The sequence below is a fragment of the Ascaphus truei genome, unplaced genomic scaffold, assembly GCF_040206685.1.
Source record: "Ascaphus truei isolate aAscTru1 unplaced genomic scaffold, aAscTru1.hap1 HAP1_SCAFFOLD_340, whole genome shotgun sequence".
NCBI classification, from domain to species: domain Eukaryota; kingdom Metazoa; phylum Chordata; class Amphibia; order Anura; family Ascaphidae; genus Ascaphus; species Ascaphus truei.
Window position 1 is genome coordinate 222,011 of NW_027456399.1, and position 27,573 is coordinate 249,583.

The following is a 27,573-nucleotide window of genomic DNA, read 5'->3' on the forward strand; positions in this document are numbered from 1 at the left end:
GATGGGGGTGTGTGATTGTTACAGCTGGATGTGGGATGGGTTGTTACAGCTGGATGTGGGTGTGTGATTGTTACAGCTGGATGTGGGTGTGTGATTGTTACAGCTGGATGTGGGTGTGTGATTGTTACAGCTGGATGTGGGTGTGTGATTGTTACAGCTGGATGTGGGATGAGTTGTTACAGCTGGATGTGGGTGTGTGATTGTTACAGCTGGATGTGGGATGGGTTGTTACAGCTGGATGTGGGTGTGTGATTGTTACAGCTGGATGTGGGATGGGCTGTTACAGCTGGATGTGGGATGGGCTGTTACAGCTGGATGTGGGTGTGTGATTGTTACAGCTGGATGTGGGTGTGTGATTGTTACAGCTGGATGTGGGATGGGTTGTTACAGCTGGATGTGGGTGTGTGATTGTTACAGCTGGATGTGGGATGGGCTGTTACAGCTGGATGTGGGATGGGCTGTTACAGCTGGATGTGGGTGTGTGATTGTTACAGCTGGATGTGGGTGTGTGATTGTTACAGCTGGATGTGGGATGTGTGATTGTTACAGCTGGATGTGGGATGGGTTGTTACAGCTGGATGGGGGTGTGTGATTGTTACAGCTGGATGTGGGATGGATTGTTACAGCTGGATGTGGGTGTGTGATTGTTACAGCTGGATGGGGGTGTGTGATTGTTACAGCTGGATGTGGGATGTGTGATTGTTACAGCTGGATGTGGGTGTGTGATTGTTACAGCTGGATGGGGGTGTGTGATTGTTACAGCTGGATGTGGGATGTGTGATTGTTACAGCTGGATGTGGGTGTGTGATTGTTACAGCTGGATGTGGGTGTGTGATTGTTACAGCTGGATGGGGTGTGTGATTGTTACAGCTGGATGTGGGTGTGTGATTGTTACAGCTGGATGTGGGTGTGTGATTGTTACAGCTGGATGTGGGATGTGTGATTGTTACAGCTGGATGTGGGTGTGTGATTGTTACAGCTGGATGTGGGTGTGTGATTGTTACAGCTGGATGTGGGATGGGTTGTTACAGCTGGATGTGGGATGGGTTGTTACAGCTGGATGGGGGTGTGTGATTGTTACAGCTGGATGTGGGATGGGTTGTTACAGCTGGATGTGGGTGTGTGATTGTTACAGCTGGATGTGGGATGTGTGATTGTTACAGCTGGATGTGGGATGTGTGATTGTTACAGCTGGATGTGGGTGTGTGATTGTTACAGCTGGATGTGGGATGGGTTGTTACAGCTGGATGTGGGATGTGTGATTGTTACAGCTGGATGGGGGTGTGTGATTGTTACAGCTGGATGTGGGATGGGTTGTTACAGCTGGATGTGGGATGGGTTGTTACAGCTGGATGTGGGATGGGTTGTTACAGCTGGATGTGGGGTGTGTGATTGTTACAGCTGGATGTGGGTGTGTGATTGTTACAGCTGGATGTGGGATGGGTTGTTACAGCTGGATGTGGGATGGGTTGTTACAGCTGGATGTGGGTGTGTGATTGTTACAGCTGGATGTGGGTGTGTGATTGTTACAGCTGGATGTGGGTGTGTGATTGTTACAGCTGGATGTGGGGTGTGTGATTGTTACAGCTGGATGTGGGATGGGTTGTTACAGCTGGATGTGGGTGTGTGATTGTTACAGCTGGATGTGGGATGGGCTGTTACAGCTGGATGTGGGATGTGTGATTGTTACAGCTGGATGTGGGGTGTGTGATTGTTACAGCTGGATGTGGGATGGGTTGTTACAGCTGGATGTGGGATGGATTGTTACAGCTGGATGTGGGATGTGTGATTGTTACAGCTGGATGGGGGTGTGTGATTGTTACAGCTGGATGTGGGATGGATTGTTACAGCTGGACTTGGGTGTGTGATTGTTACAGCTGGATGTGGGATGGGTTGTTACAGCTGGATGTGGGATGGGTTGTTACAGCTGGATGTGGGTGTGTGATTGTTACAGCTGGATGTGGGATGGGTTGTTACAGCTGGATGTGGGATGGGTTGTTACAGCTGGATGTGGGATGGGTTGTTACAGCTGGATGTGGGTGTGTGATTGTTACAGCTGGATGTGGGATGGATTGTTACAGCTGGATGTGGGATGGGTTGTTACAGCTGGATGTGGGATGGGTTGTTACAGCTGGATGTGGGATGGATTGTTACAGCTGGATGTGGGTGTGTGATTGTTACAGCTGGATGTGGGATGGGTTGTTACAGCTGGATGGGGGTGTGTGATTGTTACAGCTGGATGTGGGATGGGTTGTTACAGCTGGATGTGGGTGTGTGATTGTTACAGCTGGATGTGGGTGTGTGATTGTTACAGCTGGATGTGGGTGTGTGATTGTTACAGCTGGATGTGGGATGGGTTGTTACAGCTGGATGTGGGTGTGTGATTGTTACAGCTGGATGTGGGTGTGTGATTGTTACAGCTGGATGTGGGATGGGTTGTTACAGCTGGATGTGGGATGTGTGATTGTTACAGCTGGATGTGGGGTGTGTGATTGTTACAGCTGGATGTGGGATGGGTTGTTACAGCTGGATGTGGGTGTGTGATTGTTACAGCTGGATGTGGGTGTGTGATTGTTACAGCTGGATGTGGGGTGTGTGATTGTTACAGCTGGATGTGGGATGGGTTGTTACAGCTGGATGTGGGTGTGTGATTGTTACAGCTGGATGTGGGTGTGTGATTGTTACAGCTGGATGTGGGGTGTGTGATTGTTACAGCTGGATGTGGGGTGTGTGATTGTTACAGCTGGATGTGGGATGGATTGTTACAGCTGGATGTGGGTGTGTGATTGTTACAGCTGGATGTGGGTGTGTGATTGTTACAGCTGGATGTGGGATGGATTGTTACAGCTGGATGTGGGTGTGTGATTGTTACAGCTGGATGTGGGTGTGTGATTGTTACAGCTGGATGTGAGGATGGGTTGTTACAGCTGGATGTGGGTGTGTGATTGTTACAGCTGGATGTGGGTGTGTGATTGTTACAGCTGGATGTGGGTGTGTGATTGTTACAGCTGGATGTGGGATGGGTTGTTACAGCTGGATGTGGGTGTGTGATTGTTACAGCTGGATGTGGGTGTGTGATTGTTACAGCTGGATGTGGGTGTGTGATTGTTACAGCTGGATGTGGGGTGTGTGATTGTTACAGCTGGATGTGGGATGGGTTGTTACAGCTGGATGTGGGTGTGTGATTGTTACAGCTGGATGTGGGATGGGTTGTTACAGCTGGATGTGGGTGTGTGATTGTTACAGCTGGATGGGGGTGTGTGATTGTTACAGCTGGATGTGGGATGTGTGATTGTTACAGCTGGATGTGAGGATGGGTTGTTACAGCTGGATGTGGGTGTGTGATTGTTACAGCTGGATGTGGGTGTGTGATTGTTACAGCTGGATGTGGGTGTGTGATTGTTACAGCTGGATGTGGGATGGGTTGTTACAGCTGGATGTGGGTGTGTGATTGTTACAGCTGGATGTGGGTGTGTGATTGTTACAGCTGGATGTGGGGTGTGTGATTGTTACAGCTGGATGTGGGATGGGTTGTTACAGCTGGATGTGGGTGTGTGATTGTTACAGCTGGATGTGGGATGGGTTGTTACAGCTGGATGTGGGATGTGTGATTGTTACAGCTGGATGTGGGTGTGTGATTGTTACAGCTGGATGTGGGTGTGTGATTGTTACAGCTGGATGTGGGTGTGTGATTGTTACAGCTGGATGGGGGTGTGTGATTGTTACAGCTGGATGTGGGATGGATTGTTACAGCTGGATGTGGGTGTGTGATTGTTACAGCTGGATGTGGGTGTGTGATTGTTACAGCTGGATGTGGGTGTGTGATTGTTACAGCTGGATGTGGGGTGTGTGATTGTTACAGCTGGATGTGGGATGGGTTGTTACAGCTGGATGTGGGTGTGTGATTGTTACAGCTGGATGTGGGATGGGTTGTTACAGCTGGATGTGGGATGGGTTGTTACAGCTGGATGTGGGATGGGTTGTTACAGCTGGATGTGGGTGTGTGATTGTTACAGCTGGATGTGGGGTGTGTGATTGTTACAGCTGGATGTGGGTGTGTGATTGTTACAGCTGGATGTGGGTGTGTGATTGTTACAGCTGGATGTGGGATGGGTTGTTACAGCTGGATGGGGGTGTGTGATTGTTACAGCTGGATGTGGGATGGATTGTTACAGCTGGATGTGGGTGTGTGATTGTTACAGCTGGATGTGGGTGTGTGATTGTTACAGCTGGATGTGGGTGTGTGATTGTTACAGCTGGATGGGGGTGTGTGATTGTTACAGCTGGATGTGTGATGTGTGATTGTTACAGCTGGATGTGGGTGTGTGATTGTTACAGCTGGATGTGGGATGGGTTGTTACAGCTGGATGTGGGATGGATTGTTACAGCTGGATGGGGGTGTGTGATTGTTACAGCTGGATGTGGGATGGATTGTTACAGCTGGATGTTGGTGTGTGATTGTTACAGCTGGATGTGGGATGGGTTGTTACAGCTGGATGTGGGATGGGTTGTTACAGCTGGATGTGGGATGGGTTGTTACAGCTGGATGTGGGATGGGTTGTTACAGCTGGATGTGAGGATGGGTTGTTACAGCTGGATGTGGGGTGGATTGTTACAGCTGGATGTGGGATGGGTTGTTACAGCTGGATGTGGGATGGATTGTTACAGCTGGATGGGGGTGTGTGATTGTTACAGCTGGATGTGGGTGTGTGATTGTTACAGCTGGATGTGGGATGGGTTGTTACAGCTGGATGTGGGATGGATTGTTACAGCTGGATGGGGGATGGATTGTTACAGCTGGATGTGGGGTGTGTGATTGTTACAGCTGGATGTGGGATGGATTGTTACAGCTGGATGTGGGATGGATTGTTACAGCTGGATGTGGGGTGTGTGATTGTTACAGCTGGATGTGGGTGTGTGATTGTTACAGCTGGATGTGGGTGTGTGATTGTTACAGCTGGATGTGGGATGGGTTGTTACAGCTGGATGTGGGATGGATTGTTACAGCTGGATGTGGGATGGGTTGTTACAGCTGGATGTGGGATGGGTTGTTACAGCTGGATGTGAGGATGGGTTGTTACAGCTGGATGTGGGGTGGATTGTTACAGCTGGATGTGAGGATGGGTTGTTACAGCTGGATGTGGGATGGATTGTTACAGCTGGATGGGGGGGTGTGATTGTTACAGCTGGATGTGGGATGGATTGTTACAGCTGGATGTTGGTGTGTGATTGTTACAGCTGGATGTGGGATGGGTTGTTACAGCTGGATGTGGGATGGGTTGTTACAGCTGGATGTGGGATGGGTTGTTACAGCTGGATGTGGGATGGGTTGTTACAGCTGGATGTGGGATGGGTTGTTACAGCTGGATGTGAGGATGGGTTGTTACAGCTGGATGTGGGTGTGTGATTGTTACAGCTGGATGGGGGTGTGTGATTGTTACAGCTGGATGTGGGATGGATTGTTACAGCTGGATGGGGGTGTGTGATTGTTACAGCTGGATGTGGGATGGATTGTTACAGCTGGATGTTGGTGTGTGATTGTTACAGCTGGATGTGGGATGGGTTGTTACAGCTGGATGTGGGATGGGTTGTTACAGCTGGATGTGGGATGGGTTGTTACAGCTGGATGTGGGATGGGTTGTTACAGCTGGATGTGGGATGGGTTGTTACAGCTGGATGTGAGGATGGGTTGTTACAGCTGGATGTGGGTGTGTGATTGTTACAGCTGGATGGGGGTGTGTGATTGTTACAGCTGGATGTGGGATGTGTGATTGTTACAGCTGGATGGGGGTGTGTGATTGTTACAGCTGGATGTGAGGATGGGTTGTTACAGCTGGATGTGGGTGTGTGATTGTTACACCTGGATGTGGGATGTGTGATTGTTACAGCTGGATGGGGGTGTGTGATTGTTACAGCTGGATGTGGGATGGGTTGTTACAGCTGGATGTGGGATGGGTTGTTACAGCTGGATGTGGGTGTGTGATTGTTACAGCTGGATGTGGGATGGGTTGTTACAGCTGGATGTGGGTGTGTGATTGTTACAGCTGGATGTGGGTGGGTTGTTACAGCTGGATGTGGGATGGGTTGTTACAGCTGGATGTGGGTGTGAGATTGTTACAGCTGGATGTGGGATGGGTTGTTACAGCTGGATGTGGGATGGGTTGTTACAGCTGGATGTGGGGTGGATTGTTACAGCTGGATGTGGGATGGGTTGTTACAGCTGGATGGGGGTGTGTGATTGTTACAGCTGGATGTGGGATGGGTTGTTACAGCTGGATGTGGGTGTGTGATTGTTACAGCTGGATGTGGGATGGGTTGTTACAGCTGGATGGGGGTGTGTGATTGTTACAGCTGGATGTGAGGGTGGGTTGTTACAGCTGGATGTGGTATGGGTTGTTACAGCTGGATGTGGGATGGGTTGTTACAGCTGGATGGGGGTGTGTGATTGTTACAGCTGGATGTGAGGGTGGGTTGTTACAGCTGGATGTGGTATGGGTTGTTACAGCTGGATGTGGGATGGGTTGTTACAGCTGGATGTGGGATGGGTTGTTACAGCTGGATGTGGGATGGGTTGTTACAGCTGGATGTGGGATGGGTTGTTACAGCTGGATGTGGGATGGGTTGTTACAGCTGGATGTGGGGTGTGTGATTGTTACAGCTGGATGTTGGATGGGTTGTTACAGCTGGATGGGGGTGTGTGATTGTTACAGCTGGATGTGGGATGGGTTGTTACAGCTGGATGTGGGATGGGTTGTTACAGCTGGATGGGGGTGTGTGATTGTTACAGCTGGATGTGGGTGTGTGATTGTTACAGCTGGATGTGGGATGGGTTGTTACAGCTGGATGGGGGTGTGTGATTGTTACAGCTGGATGTGGGTGTGTGATTGTTACAGCTGGATGTGGGATGGGTTGTTACAGCTGTATGGGGGTGTGTGATTGTTACAGCTGGATGTGGGTGTGTGATTGTTACAGCTGGATGGGGGTGTGTGATTGTTACAGCTGGATGGGGGTGTGTGATTGTTACAGCTGGATGTGGGTGTGTGATTGTTACAGCTGGATGTGGGATGGGTTGTTACAGCTGGATGGGGGTGTGTGATTGTTACAGCTGGATGTGGGTGTGTGATTGTTACAGCTGGATGTGGGATGGGTTGTTACAGCTGGATGGGGGTGTGTGATTGTTACAGCTGGATGTGGGATGGGTTGTTACAGCTGGATGTGGGATGGGTTGTTACAGCTGGATGTGGGATGGGTTGTTACAGCTGGATGTGGGATGGGTTGTTACAGCTGGATGTGGGATGTGTGATTGTTACAGCTGGATGTGGGATGGGTTGTTACAGCTGGATGTGGGATGGGTTGTTACAGCTGGATATGGGATGGGTTGTTACAGCTGGATGTGGGATGGGTTGTTACAGCTGGATGTGGGATGGGTTGTTACAGCTGGATGGGGGTGTGTGATTGTTACAGCTGGGTGGGGGTGTGTGATTGTTACAGCTGGATGTGGGATGGGTTGTTACAGCTGGATGTGGGATGGGTTGTTACAGCTGGATGGGGGAATGTGATTGTTACAGCTGGATGTGGGATGGGTTGTTATAGCTGGATGTGGGATGGGTTGTTACAGCTGGATGGGGGAATGTGATTGTTACAGCTGGATGTGGGATGGGTTGTTACAGCTGGATGTGGGATGGGTTGTTACAGCTGGATGTGGGTGTGTGATTGTTACAGCTGGATGTGGGATGGTTTGTTACAGCTGGATGGGGGGGTGTGATTGTTACAGCTGGATGTGAGGGTGGGTTGTTACAGCTGGATGTGGTATGGGTTGTTACAGCTGGATGTGGGATGGGTTGTTACAGCTGGATGTGGGATGGGTTGTTACAGCTGGATGTGGGATGGGTTGTTACAGCTGTATGTGGGATGGGTTGTTACAGCTGGATGGGGGTGTGTGATTGTTACAGCTGGATGTGGGATGGATTGTTACAGCTGGATGTGGGTGTGTGATTGTTACAGCTGGATGGGGGTGTGTGATTGTTACAGCTGGATGTGGGATGTGTGATTGTTACAGCTGGATGTGGGTGTGTGATTGTTACAGCTGGATGGGGGTGTGTGATTGTTACAGCTGGATGTGGGATGTGTGATTGTTACAGCTGGATGTGGGTGTGTGATTGTTACAGCTGGATGTGGGTGTGTGATTGTTACAGCTGGATGGGGTGTGTGATTGTTACAGCTGGATGTGGGTGTGTGATTGTTACAGCTGGATGTGGGTGTGTGATTGTTACAGCTGGATGTGGGATGTGTGATTGTTACAGCTGGATGTGGGTGTGTGATTGTTACAGCTGGATGTGGGTGTGTGATTGTTACAGCTGGATGTGGGATGGGTTGTTACAGCTGGATGTGGGATGGGTTGTTACAGCTGGATGGGGGTGTGTGATTGTTACAGCTGGATGTGGGATGGGTTGTTACAGCTGGATGTGGATGTGTGATTGTTACAGCTGGATGTGGGATGTGTGATTGTTACAGCTGGATGTGGGTGTGTGATTGTTACAGCTGGATGTGGGATGGGTTGTTACAGCTGGATGTGGGATGTGTGATTGTTACAGCTGGATGGGGGTGTGTGATTGTTACAGCTGGATGTGGGATGGGTTGTTACAGCTGGATGTGGGATGGGTTGTTACAGCTGGATGTGGGATGGGTTGTTACAGCTGGATGTGGGTGTGTGATTGTTACAGCTGGATGTGGGTGTGTGATTGTTACAGCTGGATGTGGGGTGTGTGATTGTTACAGCTGGATGTGGGATGGGTTGTTACAGCTGGATGTGGGATGGGTTGTTACAGCTGGATGTGGGTGTGTGATTGTTACAGCTGGATGTGGGATGGGCTGTTACAGCTGGATGTGGGATGGATTGTTACAGCTGGATGTGGGATGGATTGTTACAGCTGGATGTGGGATGTGTGATTGTTACAGCTGGATGTGGGGTGTGTGATTGTTACAGCTGGATGTGGGATGGGTTGTTACAGCTGGATGTGGGATGGATTGTTACAGCTGGATGTGGGATGTGTGATTGTTACAGCTGGATGTGGGTGTGTGATTGTTACAGCTGGATGTGGGATGGGTTGTTACAGCTGGATGTGGGATGGGTTGTTACAGCTGGATGTGGGATGGGTTGTTACAGCTGGATGTGGGTGTGTGATTGTTACAGCTGGATGTGGGATGGATTGTTACAGCTGGATGTGGGATGGGTTGTTACAGCTGGATGTGGGATGGGTTGTTACAGCTGGATGTGGGATGGATTGTTACAGCTGGATGTGGGTGTGTGATTGTTACAGCTGGATGTGGGATGGGTTGTTACAGCTGGATGGGGGTGTGTGATTGTTACAGCTGGATGTGGGATGGGTTGTTACAGCTGGATGTGGGTGTGTGATTGTTACAGCTGGATGTGGGTGTGTGATTGTTACAGCTGGATGTGGGTGTGTGATTGTTACAGCTGGATGTGGGATGGGTTGTTACAGCTGGATGTGGGTGTGTGATTGTTACAGCTGGATGTGGGTGTGTGATTGTTACAGCTGGATGTGGGATGGGTTGTTACAGCTGGATGTGGGATGTGTGATTGTTACAGCTGGATGTGGGGTGTGTGATTGTTACAGCTGGATGTGGGATGGGTTGTTACAGCTGGATGTGGGTGTGTGATTGTTACAGCTGGATGTGGGTGTGTGATTGTTACAGCTGGATGTGGGGTGTGTGATTGTTACAGCTGGATGTGGGATGGGTTGTTACAGCTGGATGTGGGTGTGTGATTGTTACAGCTGGATGTGGGTGTGTGATTGTTACAGCTGGATGTGGGGTGTGTGATTGTTACAGCTGGATGTGGGGTGTGTGATTGTTACAGCTGGATGTGGGATGGATTGTTACAGCTGGATGTGGGTGTGTGATTGTTACAGCTGGATGTGGGTGTGTGATTGTTACAGCTGGATGTGGGATGGATTGTTACAGCTGGATGTGGGTGTGTGATTGTTACAGCTGGATGTGGGTGTGTGATTGTTACAGCTGGATGTGAGGATGGGTTGTTACAGCTGGATGTGGGTGTGTGATTGTTACAGCTGGATGTGGGTGTGTGATTGTTACAGCTGGATGTGGGTGTGTGATTGTTACAGCTGGATGTGGGATGGGTTGTTACAGCTGGATGTGGGTGTGTGATTGTTACAGCTGGATGTGGGTGTGTGATTGTTACAGCTGGATGTGGGTGTGTGATTGTTACAGCTGGATGTGGGGTGTGTGATTGTTACAGCTGGATGTGGGATGGGTTGTTACAGCTGGATGTGGGTGTGTGATTGTTACAGCTGGATGTGGGATGGGTTGTTACAGCTGGATGTGGGTGTGTGATTGTTACAGCTGGATGGGGGGGTGTGATTGTTACAGCTGGATGTGGGATGTGTGATTGTTACAGCTGGATGTGAGGATGGGTTGTTACAGCTGGATGTGGGTGTGTGATTGTTACAGCTGGATGTGGGTGTGTGATTGTTACAGCTGGATGTGGGTGTGTGATTGTTACAGCTGGATGTGGGATGGGTTGTTACAGCTGGATGTGGGTGTGTGATTGTTACAGCTGGATGTGGGTGTGTGATTGTTACAGCTGGATGTGGGTGTGTGATTGTTACAGCTGGATGTGGGGTGTGTGATTGTTACAGCTGGATGTGGGATGGGTTGTTACAGCTGGATGTGGGTGTGTGATTGTTACAGCTGGATGTGGGATGGGTTGTTACAGCTGGATGTGGGATGTGTGATTGTTACAGCTGGATGTGGGTGTGTGATTGTTACAGCTGGATGTGGGTGTGTGATTGTTACAGCTGGATGTGGGTGTGTGATTGTTACAGCTGGATGGGGGTGTGTGATTGTTACAGCTGGATGTGGGATGGATTGTTACAGCTGGATGTGGGTGTGTGATTGTTACAGCTGGATGTGGGTGTGTGATTGTTACAGCTGGATGTGGGTGTGTGATTGTTACAGCTGGATGTGGGGTGTGTGATTGTTACAGCTGGATGTGGGATGGGTTGTTACAGCTGGATGTGGGTGTGTGATTGTTACAGCTGGATGTGGGATGGGTTGTTACAGCTGGATGTGGGATGGGTTGTTACAGCTGGATGTGGGATGGGTTGTTACAGCTGGATGTGGGTGTGTGATTGTTACAGCTGGATGTGGGGTGTGTGATTGTTACAGCTGGATGTGGGTGTGTGATTGTTACAGCTGGATGTGGGTGTGTGATTGTTACAGCTGGATGTGGGATGGGTTGTTACAGCTGGATGGGGGTGTGTGATTGTTACAGCTGGATGTGGGATGGATTGTTACAGCTGGATGTGGGTGTGTGATTGTTACAGCTGGATGTGGGTGTGTGATTGTTACAGCTGGATGTGGGTGTGTGATTGTTACAGCTGGATGGGGGTGTGTGATTGTTACAGCTGGATGTGGGTGTGTGATTGTTACAGCTGGATGTGGGTGTGTGATTGTTACAGCTGGATGTGTGATGTGTGATTGTTACAGCTGGATGTGGGTGTGTGATTGTTACAGCTGGATGTGGGATGGGTTGTTACAGCTGGATGTGGGATGGATTGTTACAGCTGGATGGGGGTGTGTGATTGTTACAGCTGGATGTGGGATGGATTGTTACAGCTGGATGTTGGTGTGTGATTGTTACAGCTGGATGTGGGATGGGTTGTTACAGCTGGATGTGGGATGGGTTGTTACAGCTGGATGTGGGATGGGTTGTTACAGCTGGATGTGGGATGGGTTGTTACAGCTGGATGTGAGGATGGGTTGTTACAGCTGGATGTGGGGTGGATTGTTACAGCTGGATGTGGGATGGGTTGTTACAGCTGGATGTGGGATGGATTGTTACAGCTGGATGGGGGTGTGTGATTGTTACAGCTGGATGTGGGTGTGTGATTGTTACAGCTGGATGTGGGATGGGTTGTTACAGCTGGATGTGGGATGGATTGTTACAGCTGGATGGGGGTGTGTGATTGTTACAGCTGGATGTGGGATGGGTTGTTACAGCTGGATGTGGGATGGATTGTTACAGCTGGATGTGGGGTGTGTGATTGTTACAGCTGGATGTGGGTGTGTGATTGTTACAGCTGGATGTGGGTGTGTGATTGTTACAGCTGGATGTGGGATGGGTTGTTACAGCTGGATGTGGGATGGATTGTTACAGCTGGATGTGGGATGGGTTGTTACAGCTGGATGTGGGATGGGTTGTTACAGCTGGATGTGAGGATGGGTTGTTACAGCTGGATGTGGGATGGGTTGTTACAGCTGGATGTGGGATGGGTTGTTACAGCTGGATGTGAGGTGGATTGTTACAGCTGGATGTGAGGATGGGTTGTTACAGCTGGATGTGGGATGGATTGTTACAGCTGGATGGGGGGGTGTGATTGTTACAGCTGGATGTGGGATGGGTTGTTACAGCTGGATGTGGGATGGGTTGTTACAGCTGGATGGGGGTGTGTGATTGTTACAGCTGGATGTGGGATGGATTGTTACAGCTGGATGTTGGTGTGTGATTGTTACAGCTGGATGTGGGATGGGTTGTTACAGCTGGATGTGGGATGGGTTGTTACAGCTGGATGTGGGATGGGTTGTTACAGCTGGATGTGGGATGGGTTGTTACAGCTGGATGTGGGATGGGTTGTTACAGCTGGATGTGAGGATGGGTTGTTACAGCTGGATGTGGGTGTGTGATTGTTACAGCTGGATGGGGGTGTGTGATTGTTACAGCTGGATGTGGGATGGATTGTTACAGCTGGATGGGGGTGTGTGATTGTTACAGCTGGATGTGGGATGGATTGTTACAGCTGGATGTTGGTGTGTGATTGTTACAGCTGGATGTGGGATGGGTTGTTACAGCTGGATGTGGGATGGGTTGTTACAGCTGGATGTGGGATGGGTTGTTACAGCTGGATGTGGGATGGGTTGTTACAGCTGGATGTGGGATGGGTTGTTACAGCTGGATGTGAGGATGGGTTGTTACAGCTGGATGTGGGTGTGTGATTGTTACAGCTGGATGGGGGTGTGTGATTGTTACAGCTGGATGTGGGATGTGTGATTGTTACAGCTGGATGGGGGTGTGTGATTGTTACAGCTGGATGTGAGGATGGGTTGTTACAGCTGGATGTGGGTGTGTGATTGTTACAGCTGGATGTGGGATGTGTGATTGTTACAGCTGGATGGGGGTGTGTGATTGTTACAGCTGGATGTGAGGATGGGTTGTTACAGCTGGATGTGGGTGTGTGATTGTTACAGCTGGATGTGGGATGTGTGATTGTTACAGCTGGATGGGGGTGTGTGATTGTTACAGCTGGATGTGGGATGGGTTGTTACAGCTGGATGTGGGATGGGTTGTTACAGCTGGATGTGGGTGTGTGATTGTTACAGCTGGATGTGGGATGGGTTGTTACAGCTGGATGTGGGTGTGTGATTGTTACAGCTGGATGTGGGTGGGTTGTTACAGCTGGATGTGGGATGGGTTGTTACAGCTGGATGTGGGTGTGAGATTGTTACAGCTGGATGTGGGATGGATTGTTACAGCTGGATGTGGGTGTGTGATTGTTACAGCTGGATGTGGGATGGGTTGTTACAGCTGGATGTGGGATGGGTTGTTACAGCTGGATGTGGGGTGGATTGTTACAGCTGGATGTGGGATGGGTTGTTACAGCTGGATGGGGGTGTGTGATTGTTACAGCTGGATGTGGGATGGGTTGTTACAGCTGGATGTGGGTGTGTGATTGTTACAGCTGGATGTGGGATGGGTTGTTACAGCTGGATGGGGGTGTGTGATTGTTACAGCTGGATGTGAGGGTGGGTTGTTACAGCTGGATGTGGTATGGGTTGTTACAGCTGGATGTGGGATGGGTTGTTACAGCTGGATGTGGGATGGGTTGTTACAGCTGGATGTGGGATGGGTTGTTACAGCTGGATGTGGGATGGGTTGTTACAGCTGGATGTGGGGTGTGTGATTGTTACAGCTGGATGTTGGATGGGTTGTTACAGCTGGATGGGGGTGTGTGATTGTTACAGCTGGATGTGGGATGGGTTGTTACAGCTGGATGTGGGATGGGTTGTTACAGCTGGATGGGGGTGTGTGATTGTTACAGCTGGATGTGGGTGTGTGATTGTTACAGCTGGATGTGGGATGGGTTGTTACAGCTGGATGGGGGTGTGTGATTGTTACAGCTGGATGTGGGTGTGTGATTGTTACAGCTGGATGTGGGATGGGTTGTTACAGCTGTATGTGGGTGTGTGATTGTTACATCTGGATGTGGGTGTGTGATTGTTACAGCTGGATGGGGGTGTGTGATTGTTACAGCTGGATGGGGGTGTGTGATTGTTACAGCTGGATGTGGGTGTGTGATTGTTACAGCTGGATGTGGGATGGGTTGTTACAGCTGGATGGGGGTGTGTGATTGTTACAGCTGGATGTGGGTGTGTGATTGTTACAGCTGGATGTGGGATGGGCTGTTACAGCTGGATGGGGGTGTGTGATTGTTACAGCTGGATGTGGGATGGGTTGTTACAGCTGGATGTGGGATGGGTTGTTACAGCTGGATGTGGGATGGGTTGTTACAGCTGGATGTGGGATGGGTTGTTACAGCTGGATGTGGGATGTGTGATTGTTACAGCTGGATGTGGGATGGGTTGTTACAGCTGGATGTGGGATGGGTTGTTACAGCTGGATATGGGATGGGTTGTTACAGCTGGATGTGGGATGGGTTGTTACAGCTGGATGTGGGATGGGTTGTTACAGCTGGATGGGGGTGTGTGATTGTTACAGCTGGGTGGGGGTGTGTGATTGTTACAGCTGGATGTGGGATGGGTTGTTACAGCTGGATGTGGGATGGGTTGTTACAGCTGGATGTGGGATGGGTTGTTACAGCTGGATGTGGGATGGGTTGTTACAGCTGGATGTGGGTGTGTGATTGTTACAGCTGGATGTGGAATGGTTTGTTACAGCTGGATGGGGGGTGTGATTGTTACAGCTGGATGTGAGGGTGGGTTGTTACAGCTGGATGTGGTATGGGTTGTTACAGCTGGATGTGGGATGGGTTGTTACAGCTGGATGTGGGATGGGTTGTTACAGCTGGATGTGGGATGGGTTGTTACAGCTGTATGTGGGATGGGTTGTTACAGCTGGATGTGGGTGTGTGATTGTTACAGCTGGATGTGAGGGTGGGTTTTTACAGCTGGATGTGGGTGTGTGATTGTTACAGCTGGATGTGGGTGTGTGATTGTTACAGCTGGATGTGGGATGGGTTGTTACAGCTGGATGTGGGATGGGTTGTTACAGCTGGATGTGGGATGGGTTGTTACAGCTGGATGTGGGATGGGTTGTTACAGCTGGATGTGGGTGTGTGATTGTTACAGCTGGATGGGGGTGTGTGATTGTTACAGCTGGATGTGGGATGGGTTGTTACAGCTGGATGTGGGATGGGTTGTTACAGCTGGATGGGGGTGTGTGATTGTTACAGCTGGATGTGGGATGGGTTGTTACAGCTGGATGGGGGTGTGTGATTGTTACAGCTGGATGGGGGTGTGTGATTGTTACAGCTGGATGTGGGATGGGTTGTTACAGCTGGATGGGGGTGTGTGATTGTTACAGCTGGATGTGGGATGGGTTGTTACAGCTGGATGGGGGTGTGTGATTGTTACAGCTGGATGTGGGATGGGTTGTTACAGCTGGATGTGAGGATGGGTTGTTAAAGCTGGATGGGGGTGTGTGATTGTTACAGCTGGATGTGGGATGGGTTCTTACAGCTGGATGGGGGTGTGTGATTGTTACAGCTGGATGGGGGATGGGTTGTTACAGCTGGATGTGAGGATGGGTTGTTACAGCTGGATGGGGGTGTGTGATTGTTACAGCTGGATGTGGGTGTGTGATTGTTACAGCTGGATGTGGGATGGGTTGTTACAGCTGGATGTGGGATGGGTTGTTACAGCTGGATGTGGGATGGGTTGTTACAGCTGGATGTGGGATGGGTTGTTACAGCTGGATGTGGGATGGGTTGTTACAGCTGGATGTGGGTGTGTGATTGTTACAGCTGGATGTGGGATGGGTCGTTACAGCTGGATGTGTGTGTGTGATTGTTACAGCTGGATGTGGGATGGGTTGTTACAGCTGGATGTGGGATGGGTTGTTACAGCTGGATGTGGGATGGGTTGTTACAGCTGGATGTGGGATGGGTTGTTACAGCTGGATGTGAGGATGGGTTGTTACAGCTGGATGTGGGATGGGTTGTTACAGCTGGATGTGGGATGGGTTGTTACAGCTGGATGTGGGTGTGTGATTGTTACAGCTGGATGTGGGATGGGTCGTTACAGCTGGATGTGGGATGGGTTGTTACAGCTGGATGTGAGGATGGGTTGTTACAGCTGGATGTGGGATGGGTTGTTACAGCTGGATGTGGGATGGGTTGTTACAGCTGGATGTGGGGTGTGTGATTGTTACAGCTGGATGTGGGATGGGTTGTTACAGCTGGATGTGGGATGGGTTGTTACAGCTGGATGGGGGTGTGTGATTGTTACAGCTGGATGTGGGTGTGTGATTGTTACAGCTGGATGTGGGGTGTGTGATTGTTACAGCTGGATGTGGGATGGGTTGTTACAGCTGGATGTGGGATGGGTTGTTACAGCTGGATGTGGGATGGGTTGTTACAGCTGGATGTGGGTGTGTGATTGTTACAGCTGGATGTGGGTGTGTGATTGTTACAGCTGGATGGGGGTGTGTGATTGTTACAGCTGGATGTGGGATGTGTGATTGTTACAGCTGGATGGGGGTGTGTGATTGTTACAGCTGGATGTGGGATGGGTTGTTACAGCTGGATGTGTGTGTGTGATTGTTACAGCTGGATGTGGGATGGGTTGTTACAGCTGGATGTGGGATGGGTTGTTATAGCTGGATGTGAGGATGGGTTGTTACAGCTGGATGTGGGATGGGTTGTTATAGCTGGATGTGGGATGGGTTGTTACAGCTGGATGTGGGATGGGTTGTTACAGCTGGATGTGGGTGTGTGATTGTTTACAGCTGGATGTGGGATGGGTTGTTACAGCTGGATGTGGGTGTGTGATTGTTACAGCTGGATGTGGGATGGGTTGTTACAGCTGGATTTGAGGATGGGTTGTTACAGCTGGATGTGGGATGGGTTGTTACAGCTGGATGTTGGATGGGTTGTTACAGCTGGATGTGGGTGTGTGATTGTTACAGCTGGATGTGAGGGTGTGTGATTGCTATAGCTGGATGTGGGGGGGGATGTCACAGCTGGATGTGGGGGGGGCTTGTTACAGCTGGATAGTTGGGGTGATTGCTATAGCTGGATGGGGGGGGGGTGTTGATACAGCTGGATGTGGGGGGGGGGAGGTTGTTACAGCTGAATGTGGGGGTGTGTGATTGCTATAGCTGGATGTGGGGGGGGGGGGTGATTGATTGTCACAGCCGGTCCGCACATCTCTTCCCCCCCAGCCTGTCCCGCACATCTCTTCCCCCCCAGCCTGTCCCGCACATCTCTTCCCTCCCAGCCTGTCCCACACATCTCCCCACCCCCCAGCCTGTCCCGCACATCTCTCCCCCCCAGCCTGTCCCACACATCTCTCCCCCCAGCCTGTCCCGCACAGCTCCCCCCCAGCCTGTCCCACACATCTCTTCCCCCCCAGCCTGTCCCGCACATCTCTCCCCCCCCAGCCTGTCCCACACATCTCTTCCCCCCCAGCCTGTCCCGCACAGCTCTCCCCCCCCAGCCTGTCCCGCACATCTCTCCCCCCAGCCTGTCCCGCACATCTCTCCCCCCCCAGCCTGTCCCGCACATCTCTCCCCCCAGCCTGTCCCACACATCTCTTCCCCCCCAGCCTGTCCCGCACATCTCTTCCCCCCCCAGCCTGTCCCGCACATCTCTTCCCCCCCAGCCTGTCCCGCACAGCTCCCCCCCCAGCCTGTCCCGCACAGCTCCCCCCCCAGCCTGTCCCACACATCTCTTCCCCCCCAGCCTGTCCCGCACATCTCTCCCCCCCCAGCCTGTCCCGCACATCTCTCCCCCCCCAGCCTGTCCCGCACATCTCTCCCCCCCAGCCTGTCCCGCACATCTCTCCCCCCCCAGCCTGTCCCGCACATCTCTCCCCCCCCAGCCTGTCCCGCACATCTCTCCCCCCCCAGCCTGTCCCGCACATCTCATCCTCCCCCAGCCTGTCCCGCACATCTCTTCCCCCCCAGCCTGTCCCGCACATCTCTTCCCCCCCAGCCTGTCCCGCACAGCTCCCCCCCCAGCCTGTCCCGCACAGCTCCCCCTCCAGCCTGTCCCACACATCTCTTCCCCCCCAGCCTGTCCCGCACATCTCTCCCCCCCCAGCCTGTCCCGCACATCTCTCCCCCCCCAGCCTGTCCCACACATCTCTCCCCCCCAGCCTGTCCCGCTCATCTCTCCCCCCCAGCCTGTCCCGCTCATCTCTCCCCCCCAGCCTGTCCCACACAGCTCCCCCCCAGCCTGTCCCACACAGCTCCCCCCCAGCCTGTCCCACACATCTCCCCCCCAGCCTGTCCCGCACAGCTCCCCCCCAGCCTGTCCCACACAGCTCCCCCCCAGCCTGTCCCACACAGCTCCCCCCCCAGCCTGTCCCACACAGCTCCCCCCCCCAGCCTGTACCACACATCTCCCCCCCAGACTGTTCCACACATCTCCCCCCCAGCCTGTCCCACACAGCTCCCCCCAGCCTGTGCCACACAGCTCCCCCCCAGCCTGTCCCGCACAGCTCCCCCCCCCTAGCCTGTCCCGCACAGCTCCCCCCCCCAGCCTGTCCCACGCAGCTCCCCCCCAGCCTGTCCCACGCAGCTCCCCCCCAGCCTGTCCCGCGCAGCTCACCCCCCCAGCCTGTCCCACACAGCTCCCCCCTGGCTGTCCCGCACAGCTCCCCCCCAGCCTGTCCCGCACAGCTCCCCCCCAGCCTGTCCCACACAGCTCCCCCTCAGCCTGTCCCGCACAGCTCACCCCCCCAGCCTGTCCCACACAGCTCCCCCCCCCCAGCCTGTCCCGCACAGCTCCCCCCCAGCCTGTCCCGCACAGCTCCCCCCCAGCCTGTCCCGCACAGCTCCCCCCTGCCTGTCCCGCACAGCTCACCCCCCCCCAGCCTGTCCCGCACAGCTTCACCCCCTCCCCCCCCAGCGTATCCCTGTAATACTAAGCGTGACGTGTCGGGGCCGTGCTGTGAGTGCCAGTGTACAGTAGGTAGTATTGCTGCAGTAGCGGTTGGCACAGAACGTGCCACCCGCTCTTCCCATTAGAGAAACACTGGTTGAATGCTGGGTGCTGACCTGTTGCTGCAGTTTGCTGGGGGCTCTCTTTGTGTTGTTGACCCCTCAGTACTGTCGGGCGAAGGTAAGTCTCCTCTGCTTCTCTGTGCCCACTTTCATGTTTTGTTTTTTACTTCATTTCCCTTGTTTTAGGAATATGGTTCTGGTTCTGGTTCTGGGACCTCCTTAACCTCTTCACCATGTCAGGGTCCGGCAATGCATAACAATGCAGGCACCTCTGGGATGTTAATCCTCCCCACCTCCTACTCTCTCTGATACATATTCATGTAACTGTGATCAGGGCGTTTCAGGCTAAAAAATGCACATTTCCGTGGTTTTCCCATGTCCAAACCGCGCAGAAACGCCAGTTTAGGTGGTGAATTTGGTTCCTGATATGCAAATCCATGCATCTGAATCTCCCAATATTTACAGCACCCCACACAAGTTACTCTCTTCAACTCATGGGGACTAATCTCTCCCAGACCTCTGTCAGTGTGCACTTTCTTTATCTGTGTATTTGTGCATAAGGTTTGAATATATCATTTTCACTTCCCTACGTGTCGGTGAGTGGCAGTGATGCACTTGTGCGGTATCTCTGTAAATTAATCAGAGGATTACAATCAGACAACTACATGACATTGAAGTCAAGTAGCCCATACAGCCCTCCATAGGTGTGTATAATTTCATACAGAATGTAAGTCTGACATAGCAGCGGAAACAGCAGTCACACTTCACACAGGAATAATGGTGTACGGCTATCGCAGGGAATCAGGACATTCACTGACAGTTCATACAGGAAGTCAGACACCACTTAATGCTACAGTCACGCTTCACACAGGAAGTCAGACACCACTTAATGCTACAGTCACGCTTCACACAGGAAGTTAGACACCACTTAACGCTACAGTCACGCTTCACACAGGAAGTTACAGTCAGACATCACTTAATGCTACAGTCACACTTCACACAGGAAGTTACAGTCAGACACCACTTAATGCTACAGTCACGCTTCACACAGGAAGTTAGACATCACTTAATGCTACAGTCACGCTTCACACAGGAAGTTACAGTCAGACACCACTTAATGCTACAGTCACGCTTCACACAGGAAGTTACAGTCAGACACCACTTAATGCTACAGTCACGCTTCACACAGGAAGTTACAGTCAGACACCACTTAATGCTACAGTCACGCTTCACACAGGAAGTTACAGTCAGACACCACTTAATGCTACAGTCACGCTTCACACAGGAAGTTAGACACCACTTAACGCTACAGTCACGCTTCACACAGGAAGTTACAGTCAGACACCACTTAATGCTACAGTCACGCTTCACACAGGAAGTTAGACACCACTTAATGCTACAGTCACGCTTCACACAGGAAGTTACAGTCAGACACCACTTAACGCTACAGTCACGCTTCACACAGGAAGTCAGACACCACTTAATGCTACAGTCACGCTTCACACAGGAAGTTAGACACCACTTAACGCTACAGTCACGCTTCACACAGGAAGTTACAGTCAGACACCACTTAATGCTACAGTCACGCTTCACACAGGAAGTTACAGTCAGACACCACTTAATGCTACAGTCACGCTTCACACAGGAAGTTAGACACCACTTAACGCTACAGTCACGCTTCACACAGGAAGTTACAGTCAGACATCACTTAATGCTACAGTCACGCTTCACACAGGAAGTTAGACACCACTTAATGCTACAGTCACGCTTCACACAGGAAGTTACAGTCAGACACCACTTAACGCTACAGTCACGCTTCACACAGGAAGTTACAGTCAGACATCACTTAATGCTACAGTCACGCTTCACACAGGAAGTTACAGTCAGACATCACTTAATGCTACAGTCACGCTTCACACAGGAAGTTACAGTCAGACCTCACTTAATGCTACAGTCAAGCTTCACACAGGAAGTTACAGTCAGACATAACTTAATGCTACAGTCACACTTCACACAGGAAGTTACAGTCAGACATCACTTAATGCTACAGTCACGCTTCACACAGGAAGTTACAGTCAGACACCACTTAATGCTACAGTCACGCTTCACACAGGAAGTTACAGTCAGACATCACTTAATGCTACAGTCATGCTTCACACAGGAAGTTACAGTCAGACATCACTTAATGCTACAGTCACGCTTCACATAAGAAGTTACAGTCAGACATCACTTAACGCTACAGTCACGCTTCACACAGGAAGTTAGACATCACTTAATACTACAGTCACGCTTCACACAGGAAGTTACAGTCAGACACCACTTAATGCTACAGTCACGCTTCACACAGGAAGTTACAGTCAGACACCACTTAATGCTACAGTCACGCTTCACACAGGAAGTTACAGTCAGACATCACTTAATGCTACAGTCACGCTTCACACAGGAAGTTACAGTCAGACATCACTTAATGCTACAGTCACGCTTCACATAGGAAGTTACAGTCAGACATCACTTAATGCTACAGTCACGCTTCACACAGGAAGTTACAGTCAGACATCACTTAATGCTACAGTCACCCTTCACATAGGAAGTTACAGTCAGGCATCACTTAATGCTACAGTCACGCTTCACACAGGAAGTTACAGTCAGACACCACTTAATGCTACAGTCACGCTTCACATAGGAAGTTACAGTCAGACATCACTTAATGCTACAGTCACGCTTCACACAGGAAGTTACAGTCAGACACCACTTAATGCTACAGTCACGCTTCACACAGGAAGTTACAGTCAGACACCACTTAATGCTACAGTCACGCTTCACACAGGAAGTTACAGTCAGACATCACTTAATGCTACAGTCACGCTTCACACAGGAAGTTACAGTCAGACATCACTTAATGCAACAGTCACGCTTCACACAGGAAGTTACAGTCAGACATCACTTAATGCTACAGTCCGGCTTCACACAGGAAGTTACAGTCAGACATCACTTAACGCTACAGTCACGTTTCACACAGGAAGTTACAGTCAGACATCACTTAACGCTACAGTCACGCTTCACACAGGAAGTTACAGTCAGACATCACTTAATGCTACAGTCACGCTTCACACAGGAAGTTACAGTCAGACATCACTTAATGCTACAGTCACGCTTCACACAGGAAGTTACAGTCAGACACCACTTAATGCTACAGTCACGCTTCACACAGGAAGTCAGACATCACTTAATGCTACAGTCACGTTTCACACAGGAAATTAGTAAAAGCTGCAGTCAAAGATAACATGGAATGATTCTGTACACTCCAATGTAACAGATTAAGTAAATAGAATAACTATGTATCACTCGGGAAGTTACAATCGGACATCACACAGGAAGTCAGTGCAGGAAGTCTCCCGCACAAGGTTACAGATGGTACTTGGAAGAAGTTTGTCATGAGACATTGGGATCAGTTTGGTGACATCTCTCTTCTTCGCAGCCTCGCAACGTTGCTGGTTTCCGTGGGACTGTCCGCTATGCATCAGTGAATGCTCACAAAAACAGAGTGAGTAACCACACACCCTGCACTCTCATCCAGCTGTGAAAACCGTCCCCACCTCCTCATCCAGCTGTGAAAACCGTCCCCACCTCCTCATCCAGCTGTGAAAACAGTCTCCCACTCCTCTCATCCAGCTGTGAAAACCGTCCCCACCTCCTCATCCAGCTGTGAAAACAGTCTCCCACTCCTCTCATCCAGCTGTGAAAACGTCCCCATCTCCCCTCATCCAGCTGTGAAAACCATCCCCACCTCCACTCATCCAGCTGTGAAAACCGTCCCCACCTCCCCTCATCCAGCTGTGAAAACCGTCCCCACCTCCCCTCATCCAGCTGTGAAAACAGGCCCCACCTCCCCTCATCCAGCTGTGAAAAAACAGTCCCCCCTCCCCTCATCCAGCTGTGAAAAAAACAGTCCCCCTCCTCTCATCCAGCTGTGAAAACAGTCCCCCCCTCCTCTCATCCAGCTGTGAAAACAGTCTTGTTCTGGCCCCCCAGCCCCTTGTAATAAAGGGGTAGGGTCAGGCAGGTTAACTCATCCCCTTTAAGTTTATACAAAGTCTTTCTATCTTCTGCAGCTTTATTGGAAAAAGTACAGGAATATAAAAATAACTTGAGGGACGGCACTTGGAGGGGGGTGGGGGGGGGGTAAATTAATAATTTCTTGTATGACAGAGGCAGTAACAAGGTGTGTACTCACAGACTGCTGGATCCAAAAGGAAGTGTGCTAGTCTGTGCACACAGTAGTCAGGACTAACCATACAACCAGGGTTGCTCGGAGAACCAACAGGGGGCTGTGCAGTAGTTGCTAGGCAAAAGGCAAAACAGGGAGGGAACACTGGGGAGTGCGGGCAGCCCGAGGGCAGAGAAAATGCATCATCCTGTTCCAGGACAAGTCTCTCCCCACCTCATCCAGCTGTGAACAGTCCCCTCCCCCTCGTCCAGCTGTGAAAATAGCCCCCTCCCCCTCATCCAGCTGTGAAAATAGTCCCCTCCTCTCCTCCAGCTGTGAAAGCAGTCCCCTCCTCTCCTCATCTAGCTGTGAAAGCAGTCCCCTCCTCTCCTAATCCAGCTGTGAAAGCAGTCCCCTCCTCTCCTCATCTAGCTGTGAAAACAGTCCCCCCACTCCTAATCCAGCTGTGAAAACAGTCCCCCCTCTCCTCATCCAGCTGTGAAAACAGTCCCCCTCTCCTCATCCAGCTGTGAAAACAGTCCCCCCTCTCCTCATCCAGCTGTAAAAACCATCCCCACCTCCCCTCATCCAGCTGTGAAAACAGTCCCCCTCTCCTCATCCAGCTGTGAAAATAGTCCCCCCTCTCCTCATCCAGCTGTAAAAACAGTCCCCTCTCTCCTCATCCAGCTGTAAAAACAGTCCCCACCTCCCCTCATCCAGCTGTGAAAGCAGTCCCCTCCTCTCCTCATCTAGCTGTGAAAACAGACCCCTCCTCATCCAGCTGTGAAAACAGTCCCCTCCTCTCTTCATCCAGCTGTGAAAACAGTCCCCTCCTCTCCTCATCCAGCTGTGAAAACCGTCCCCCCTTTCCTCATCCAGCTGTTAAAACAGCCCCCATCCTCTCATCCAGCTGTGAAAACAGTCCCCCCTCTCCTCATCCAGCTGTGAAAACAGTCCCCACCTCTCCTCATCCAGCTGTGATAACAGTCCCCCCTCTCCTCATCCAGCTGTAAAAACAGTCCCCTCTCTCCTCATCCAGCTGTAAAAACCGTCCCACCTCCCCTCATCCAGCTGTGAAAACAGTCCCCCGTCTCCTCATCCATCTGTAAAAACAGTCCCCTCCTCATCCAGCTGTGAAAACAGTCCCCCTCTCCTCATCCAGCTGTGAAAACAGTCCCCCCACTCCTCATCCAGCTGTGAAAACAGTCCCCCCTCTCCTCATCCAGCTGTGAAAACAGTCCCCCTCCCCTCATCCAGCTGTGAAAACAGTCCCCCGTCTCCTCATCCATCTGTAAAAACAGTCCCCTCCTCATCCAGCTGTGAAAACAGTCCCCCTCTCCTCATCCAGCTGTGAAAACAGTCCCCCCACTCCTCATCCAGCTGTGAAAACAGTCCCCCCTCTCCTCATCCAGCTGTGAAAACAGTCCCCCTCTCCTCATCCAGCTGTGAAAACAGTCCCCCCTCTCCTCATCCAGCTGTAAAAACCATCCCCACCTCCCCTCATCCAGCTGTGAAAACAGTCCCCCTCTCCTCATCCAGCTGTGAAAACAGTCCCCCCTCTCCTCATCCAGCTGTAAAAACAGTCCCCTCTCTCCTCATCCAGCTGTAAAAACAGTCCCCACCTCCCCTCATCCAGCTGTGAAAACCGTCCCCACCTCCCCTCATCCAGCTGTGAAAGCAGTCCCCTCCTCTCCTCATCTAGCTGTGAAAACAGTCCCCTCCTCATCCAGCTGTGAAAACAGTCCCCTCCTCTCTTCATCCAGCTTTGAAAACAGTCCCCTCCTCTCCTCATCCAGCTGTGAAAACAGTCCCCCCCATCCTCTCATCCAGCTGTGAAAACCGTCCCCCCTTTCCTCATCCAGCTGTTAAAACAGCCCCCATCCTCTCATCCAGCTGTGAAAACAGTCCCCCCTCTCCTCATCCAGCTGTGAAAACAGTCCCCACCTCTCCTCATCCAGCTGTGATAACAGTCCCCCCTCTCCTCATCCAGCTGTAAAAACAGTCCCCTCTCTCCTCATCCAGCTGTAAAAACCGTCCCCACCTCCCCTCATCCAGCTGTGGAAACCGTCCCCACCTCCCCTCATCCAGCTGTGACTACAATCTCTCCCCCCCCCTCTTCGCCTGTCACTGAGTCCCCTGTCACTGAGTCCCCTGTCACCGAGTCTCCTCCTTGGTGTCACTGAGTCCCCTGTCACTGAGTCCCCTCTCACTGAGTCCCCTGTCACTGAGTCTCCTCCTTGGTGTCACTGAGTCCCCTGTCACTGAGTCCCCTGTCACTGAGTCCCCTGTCACTGAGTCCCCTGTCACTGAGTCTCCTGTCACTGAGTCTCCTCCTTGGTGTCACTGAGTCCCCTGTCACTGAGTCCCCTGTCACTGAGTCCCCTGTCACTGAGTCTCCTCCTTGGTGTCACTGAGTCTCCTCCTTGGTGTCACTGAGTCTCCTCCTTGGTGTCACTGAGTCCCCTGTCACTGAGTCCCCTCCTTCGTGTCACTGAGTCCCCTGTCACCGAGTCCCCTCTTTGGTGTCACTGAGTCCCCTGTCACTGAGTCTCCTCCTTGGTGTCATTGAGTCTCCTCCTTGGTGTCACTGAGTCCCCTCCTTCGTGTCACTGAGTCCCCTGTCACCGAGTCCCCTCCTTGGTGTCACTGAGTCCCCTGTCACTGAGTCCCCTCCTTGGTGTCACTGAGTCCCCTGTCACTGAGTCTCCTCCTTGGTGTCACTGCAGGAAATGGGACGGCACGATGACCTCTGGTCATTGTTTTACATGCTGGTTGAGTTTGCTGTTGGGCAGCTGCCCTGGAGGAAGATCAAGGACAAGGTAAGAGCGCTGACACTGCTCTAGTAATGTAGCTGATCATCTAGTAGTACATGATTGTGTGTGTGTGTGTCTGTGTGTGTTTGTCTGTGTGTGTGTGTGTCTGTGTGTGTATGTAGCACCTTTTCGCCCACCCTAAGTGAGATTGTGTAGCTACCGGTGTATTCTGGTGCGGGTGCATACCTGTTTGGTAGAACAGAAGGCCCTGAGAACTCTGCGATGGTATGGGGAGGCATCAGGACAGCCTCTCAGTGATGGTTCCTCTGTAGCGCGGCGCCTCCAGCCGGTGAGGATTCTGGTCCACACTGGCAACTCAGGTAGTGGCCCAGTCAAGAATCCACAACAGATGGATTCAACCGGGTCTTTATTAGCAGCATACATGTAGTCATGACAGGCACATTCCCTGAAGTAGTACCCACAGGGCTTGAGGCCCTTTCTCAGCTACTTTACCCACTGATGGGATAAAGGGTAAATGCTTCCACTCCATGGGGGGGGGGGGGGGAAGGGAAGAGAGCGCCTGACGTCTGGGAGAGTGTCAGCTTATGTACCCCAGGGGAGAGGCTTGTAACCCTGCCCCATAACAGGGCAACCTCCCCTTGATGACACTCTCTAGTTGTTATTAGGCCCGCCCCTGGATACCAGACTGCAACAAGCTAGGCCTCCGTGAGAGAGCTTATCTCCCACAGTGCCTGTGTCTAACAGAACTTATACTGTTAGGGCCAAAGAAAAGATGATAGCCAGGGGACTAGGCTACACCCTCCCTTTGGTGAAAAACCTCTCACGCCCTCGCAGAGGAATACAATATATGTACCATCAATATACTGTACCAACAACCAAGACATTGAACATAACTACATATACATATGTAACAACACAGTACATACAGTATTTAGCATTTGAACAGGATTGCCCCTTGAAGCCACGGACATCACTGGTGACAAGGACCGAGGTGATAGGGGTTTATAGCTGGAGATTGGGTTGGGATAGGGTACGATGCGGTGTGGGTCGGGTCGGGCACATTAGAGTCCTTTTTCTGGGGAACTACAGATACCTTCGCAGGCGGAGCAATAGCAGTGTCCATAGTCCCGGCAGAGCTCAGTCTACCACGGCCCCGAGCAGTGGTATATTTGACCGCAGAAACGATCTCAGCCTCCCAGTGGCCTCTCTCTTCCTTCCTTCCCCGACACTGCAGAAGAAACGGGTCTGGTGCCCGACCACTCACCGGGGAAGGAGCAGCTTTCCTAGGGTCCATCCGCCCAGCCATTCCC

At 51.4% G+C, this 27,573-nt stretch overlaps 1 protein-coding gene across 1 annotated transcript in view; it reads left to right on the forward strand.

Moving 5' to 3' along the window:
* Positions 1 to 27,573, forward strand: part of TTBK1 (tau tubulin kinase 1) — a 358,558-nt gene that overhangs the window by 196,879 nt on the left and 134,106 nt on the right. Inside the window, exons 7-8 of the mRNA XM_075583603.1 lie at positions 22,761 to 22,826; positions 26,216 to 26,308. Coding sequence (XP_075439718.1) covers positions 22,761 to 22,826; positions 26,216 to 26,308 — 159 coding nt within the window. The remainder of the gene's footprint in view (positions 1 to 22,760; positions 22,827 to 26,215; positions 26,309 to 27,573) is intronic.